At 38.7% G+C, this 6,782-nt stretch overlaps 1 protein-coding gene across 1 annotated transcript in view; it reads right to left on the minus strand.

Moving 5' to 3' along the window:
* Nucleotides 1-1,083: 1,083 nt before the first annotated feature.
* LOC114548331 (Bardet-Biedl syndrome 1 protein homolog) overlaps nucleotides 1,084-6,782 on the minus strand; it is a 22,282-nt gene continuing 16,583 nt past the window's right edge. Inside the window, 2 exon segments of the mRNA XM_028568216.1 lie at nucleotides 1,084-1,979; nucleotides 6,094-6,214. Of these exon segments, the coding sequence (XP_028424017.1) occupies nucleotides 1,149-1,979; nucleotides 6,094-6,214 (952 nt within the window). The 3' untranslated portion in view covers nucleotides 1,084-1,148.

Genomic DNA, 6,782 nt, shown 5'->3' on the forward strand with positions numbered 1-6,782 from the left:
GAGGCCAAATTATGGAGGCTAAATTATTATTGTTATGGCGGGTTCATGTTCTCGGTTAGTTTTTAGTCAGTTTTCTGTCAGTTTTGATTCAGTTTTCTATGAGTTTTTAAGTCAGTTTTCTGTGAGTTTTTAAGTCAGTTTTCTGTGAGTTTTTGTCAGTTTTCTATGAGTTTTTAACTCAGTTTTCTGTGAGTTTTTGTCAGTTTTCTGTGAGTTTTTGTCAGTTTTCTGTGAGTTTTTGTCAGTTTTCTATGAGTTTTTGTCAGTTTTCTGTGAGTTTTTGTCAGTTTTCTATGAGTTTTTGTCAGTTTTCTGTGAGTTTTTATCAGTTTTCTATGTCACATTAAATCACTTCTTAATAAAGAGGTTGTTTATTTAACTATCTTTACATTTATTCATATGTATTTATTTCCTCATGTATTCATTTCATTTTGACTTAACTTGCGTCCAAACATCACAGGACATTAACTTTAACACATTGAGGCCAAATTATGGAGGCTAAATTATTATTGTTATGGCGGGTTCATGTTCTCGGTTAGTTTTTAGTCAGTTTTCTGTGAGTTTTTAAGTCAGTTTTCTGTGAGTTTTTAAGTCAGTTTTCTGTCAGCTTTCTGTCAGCTTTTAGTCAGTTTTTTGTCAGTTTGTGAAGTGCGATCAGTTGAGCGTGAGCCCCTCGCTGACGGGCATGTTGATGTGCGCGGTCAGCAGCGGCGAGCTCTTCCCCTCGTGCAGAACGAACACCTTGATGTCAGGGACGCCCTTGTTTTCAGTCTGTTTTTATTCAGTTTTTGGTCAGTTTTCTGTGAGTTTTTATTCAGTTTTCTGTCAGTTTTTATTCAGTTTTCTGTCAGTTTTTATTTAGTTTTTTAGTTTTTATTTAGTTTTTGGTCAGTTTTTGGTCAGTTTTCTGTCAGTTTTTATTCAGTTTTCTGTCAGTTTTTGGTCAGTTTTCTGTCAGTTTTTATTTAGTTTTTATTTAGTTTTTGGTCAGTTTTTGGTCAGTTTTCTGTCAGTTTTTATTCAGTTTTCTGTCAGTTTTTGGTCAGTTTTCTGTCAGTTTTTATTTAGTTTTTATTTAGTTTTTGGTCAGTTTTCTGTCAGTTTTCTGTCAGTTTTTATTCAGTTTTCTGTCAGTTTGTGAAGTGCGATCAGTTGAGCGTGAGCCCCTCGCTGACGGGCATGTTGATGTGCGCGGTCAGCAGCGGCGAGCTCTTCCCCTCGTGCAGAACGAACACCTTGATGATGTCCGAGACGCCCTTGTCGCTGGTGCACTCCACGAAGGTCTCGACGGGGTAGATGAGTCCGGGCACCAGCAGCGGGATCCTCATGTACGGGCTCCTCATGCGGTACAGGCTCTCGTCGTACAGGAAGCTGACGGCGAGGTTCATCACGGGCCGGCACGCTGCCGTGTTCTGCACGTTCAGCGTCAGCTTGAAGGACGGGCCCAAGCCCTGCACCACGGCGTTCATCTTCAGCGGCTCGGTGAGGCTGGCCGACATCGGCGCGAGGCTGGACTCCAGCGCTTTCACGTAGGCCTTGGCGGCGGCGAGACGCAGGCGGCTCAGGTCCATCTGGAAGGCTCCGTGCATGGCGGCGCCGTTCTCCCGCTCCCTCAGCGTCTGGTCCACGTACAGCTTGGTCTTCTTGGGCACGTTGAGGCGCACGCTCTGGGCCAGAGGCGGCCCCGGCGCGCTGTCCCGGTCCTCGAACGTGGCGGTCCTCTTCAGGATCTTCACCATCAGGCCGCCTTTCCTCGTGGTCATGACGAGCGTGCCGTCCTCGCGCCCGTAGCGCCCGAAGCAGATGCTGGTGACCACGTCGGGCGTCTTGATGGTGCTCAGCAGGTTCTTGTCGCGGTACAGCTGGACCTCGCAGTTGGCGAGGCCCAGCAGAACCGCCTGGAAGCCGCGCGCCGGCAGGTCCATCGACGCCATGGTGGTGACGGGAGCCGGCAGGACGGCCTTCCACAGCTTCTTCCCCTGAACACACAGACGCAGAGGTTAGCAAATAGAGTCTTCACTGATCTCCCGGTTTGATTCGATTACGATTATCATGTCAGCAATTCAATTCAATTCGATATCTCGATGCATCACGATGCGTCAAATCCATGTTTCTATTAAAGCCATGTAGGATATTTAATCATGTTTCTATTAAAGCCATGTAGGATATTTAATCATGTTTCTATTAAAGCCATGTAGGATATTTAATCATGTTTCTATTAAAGCCTTGTAGGATATTTAATCATGTTTCTATTAAAGCCATGTAGGATATTTAATCATGTTTCTATTAAAGCCTTGTAGGATATTTAATCATGTTTCTATTAAAGCCATGTAGGATATTTAATCATGTTTCTATTAAAGCCTTGTAGGATATTTAATCATGTTTCTATTAAAGCCATGTAGGATATTTAATCATGTTTCTATTAAAGCCATGTAGGATATTTAATCATGTTTCTATTAAAGCCATGTAGGATATTTAATCATGTTTCTATTAAAGCCATGTAGGATATTTATTCATGTTTCTATTAAAGCCATGTAGGATATTTAATCATGTTTCTATTAAAGCCATGTAGGATATTTAATCATGTTTCTATTAAAGCCTTGTAGGATATTTAATCCATGTTTCTATTAAAGCCATGTAGGATATTTAATCATGTTTCTATTAAAGCCATGTAGGATATTTAATCATGTTTCTATTAAAGCCATGTAGGAGATTTAATCATGTTTCTATTAAAGCCATGTAGGATATTTAATCATGTTTCTATTAAAGCCATGTAGGATATTTAATCATGTTTCTATTAAAGCCATGTAGGATATTTAATCATGTTTCTATTAAAGCCTTGTAGGATATTTAATCATGTTTCTATTAAAGCCTTGTAGGATATTTAATCATGTTTCTATTAAAGCCATGTAGGATATTTAATCATGTTTCTATTAAAGCCATGTAGGATATTTAATCATGTTTCTATTAAAGCCATGTAGGATATTTATTCATGTTTCTATTAAAGCCATGTAGGATATTTAATCATGTTTCTATTAAAGCCATGTAGGATATTTAATCATGTTTCTATTAAAGCCATGTAGGATATTTAATCATGTTTCTATTAAAGCCTTGTAGGATATTTAATCCATGTTTCTATTAAAGCCATGTAGGATATTTAATCATGTTTCTATTAAAGCCATGTAGGATATTTAATCATGTTTCTATTAAAGCCATGTAGGATATTTAATCATGTTTCTATTAAAGCCATGTAGGATATTTAATCATGTTTCTATTAAAGCCTTGTAGGATATTTAATCATGTTTCTATTAAAGCCATGTAGGATATTTAATCATGTTTCTATTAAAGCCATGTAGGATATTTATTCATGTTTCTATTAAAGCCATGTAGAATATTTAATCATGTTTCTATTAAAGCCATGTAGGATATTTAATCATGTTTCTATTAAAGCCATGTAGGATATTTAATCATGTTTCTATTAAAGCCTTGTAGGATATTTAATCCATGTTTCTATTAAAGCCATGTAGGATATTTAATCATGTTTCTATTAAAGCCATGTAGGATATTTAATCATGTTTCTATTAAAGCCATGTAGGATATTTAATCCATGTTTCTATTAAAGCCATGTAGGATATTTATTCATGTTTCTATTAAAGCCATGTAGGATATTTAATCATGTTTCTATTAAAGCCATGTAGGATATTTAATCATGTTTCTATTAAAGCCATGTAGGATATTTAATCATGTTTCTATTAAAGCCATGTAGGATATTTATTCATGTTTCTATTAAAGCCATGTAGGATATTTAATCATGTTTCTATTAAAGCCATGTAGGATATTTAATCATGTTTCTATTAAAGCCATGTAGGATATTTAATCATGTTTCTATTAAAGCCATGTAGGAGATTTAATCATGTTTCTATTAAAGCCATGTAGGAGATTTAATCATGTTTCTATTAAAGCCATGTAGGATATTTAATCATGTTTCTATTAAAGCCATGTAGGATATTTAATCATGTTTCTATTAAAGCCATGTAGGATATTTAATCATGTTTCTATTAAAGCCATGTAGGATATTTACTCATGTTTCTATTAAAGCCATGTAGGATATTTAATTCATGTTTCTATTAAAGCCTTGTAGGATATTTAATCATGTTTCTATTAAAGCCATGTAGGATATTTAATCATGTTTCTATTAAAGCCATGTAGGAGATTTAATCATGTTTCTATTAAAGCCATGTAGGAGATTTAATCATGTTTCTATTAAAGCCATGTAGGATATTTAATCATGTTTCTATTAAAGCCATGTAGAATATTTAATCATGTTTCTATTAAAGCCATGTAGGATATTTAATCATGTTTCTATTAAAGCCTTGTAGGATATTTAATCATGTTTCTATTAAAGCCATGTAGGATATTTAATTCATAGCTTTTCAAGCTTCAAAAACCAAACATTCTGCAGTGCTCTAATACTAAATAACTTGGATAAATAAAACTATACAGCACTGAACACATGGCACTTACTGAATGTGCAAAACATACCAGAATATGTAAACAGAAATGTTGTTAGACCTAAATTAAATTATAAACAGAAATAATGGATTATGAGCCAGCTGACTAATGATGCAGCATCGTCCATGTCCACGATTCAATGCATCCATTATTTGATTAATTTCAACACCTCTATTAGTAAATGGTTAGAATGAGGGTTCAAAATTAACTTTTTTTTGTCTACTAGCTAAATGGCTAGTGAATTTTCACATTTTACCAGCCACTCAATAGATTGCCTTTGTACTTTTTGGCTGGAGAGCAAAGCAATTCTACCAGCCACTTGCATATTTTATCAGCATTTGGCTGGTAGATGGTGCTAATTTTGACCTATGTTGAGAATCCCAATGTATGTTCCTAATGTATCACACTATTCATTATATAAAAGTGGTTATTGTTCATTTTTTGGAAGTGTTAACCCTTGTGTTGTCGTCCTGTCGGCCGTGCAGCTTCGCTTTTCTGTGTAAAAATTTCAATGTTTTGGTCGTCTTTTTTTTACACTTTTTTCCAGATATTTTGGAAATTACTTTTTCTAAAAAATACTTTTTCAGATGTTTTTGTCGCCCCTTTCCACTTCATTGTATGGTACAGTAATACATACACTCACATTCCTGCACTTATAAGGTACTCAAAGCGTAAGATAACTGACTCTATGTCCCAACATTATACAGGAGATACAACTTTAATACTGAGAATAACACCAGCAACAAAACCATCGCTGCACGTGACGGTAGTTAACATTACACTTGGCAGAAGGTAACGTGCCTTCTGTAGCCTTCATAACCTGAGCTCAGATTACCTTGTGTAGCCTTCGTATCGTGAGCTCAGATTACCTTGTGTAGCCTTTGTATTGTGACTCAGATTACCTTGTGTAGCCTTTGTATTGTGACTCAGATTACCTTGTGTAGCCTTTGTAGTGTGAGCTCAGATTACCTTGTGTAGCCTTCATAGTGTGAGCTCAGATTACCTTGTGTAGCCTTTGTATCGTGAGCTCAGATTACCTTGTGTAGCCTTTGTATCATGAGCTCAGATTACCTTGTGTAGCCTTTGTATCATGAGCTCAGATTACCTTGTGTAGCCTTTGTATCGTGAGCTCAGATTACCTTGTGTAGCCTTTGTATCATGAGCTCAGATTACCTTGTGTAGCCTTTGTATCTTGAGCTCAGATTACCTTGTGTAGCCTTTGTATCGTGAGCTCAGATTACCTTGTGTAGCCTTTGTATCTTGAGCTCAGATTACCTTGTGTAGCCTTCATAGCGTGAGCTCAGATTACCTTGTGTAGCCTTCATAGCGTGAGCTCAGATTACCTTGTGTAGCCTTCATAGCGTGAGCTCAGATTACCTTGTGTAGCCTTTGTATCGTGAGCTCAGATTACCTTGTGTAGCCTTTGTATCATGAGCTCAGATTACCTTGTGTAGCCTTTGTATCGTGAGCTCAGATTACCTTGTGTAGCCTTTGTATCTTGAGCTCAGATTACCTTGTGTAGCCTTCATAGCGTGAGCTCAGATTACCTTGTGTAGCCTTCATAGCGTGAGCTCAGATTACCTTCTGTGTGAAGCTCTGAAGGCTCTCGTCGCTGCAGCCGACCACCACGTTCTTGCCGACTCTCACCAGACCCACGGGGTGAGACGACAGCTCGATGCAGTACTTCGGTTTGTCAGACTCCCTGAAGAGACACAGACATGCATTAGGGCTGAGGTCTGTCTGTCTGTCTGTCTGTCTGTCTGTCTGTCTGTCTGTCTGTCTGTCTGTCTGTCTGTCTGTCTGTCTATCCGCCCACCCACCTGTCTGTCTGTCTGTCTGTCTGTGTGAGTTGTGTGTCTGTTGTGCATCTCAGCCTTGTCTCAGCCAGGTGTGTGTATCTCAGCCAGGTGTGTGTGTATCTCAGCCAGGTGTGTGTGTATCTCAGCCAGGTGTGTGTGTATCTCAGCCAGGTGTGTGTATCTCAGCCAGGTGTGTGTGTGTCTCAGCCAGCTGTGTGTGTATCTCAGCCAGGTGTGTGTGTATCTCAGCCAGGTGTGTGTGTATCTCAGCCAGGTGTGTGTGTGTATCTCAGCCAGGTGTGTGTGTGTATCTCAGCCAGGTGTGTGTGTGTATCTCAGCCAGGTGTGTGTATCTCAGCCAGGTGTGTGTGTATCTCAGCCAGGTGTGTGTGTATCTCAGCCAGGTGTGTGTGTCTCAGCCAGGTGTGTGTATCTCAGCCAGGTGTGTGTGTATCTCAGCCAGGTGTGTAT

Source organism: Perca flavescens, chromosome 21 (assembly GCF_004354835.1).
Source record: "Perca flavescens isolate YP-PL-M2 chromosome 21, PFLA_1.0, whole genome shotgun sequence".
NCBI classification, from domain to species: Eukaryota; Metazoa; Chordata; class Actinopteri; order Perciformes; family Percidae; genus Perca; species Perca flavescens.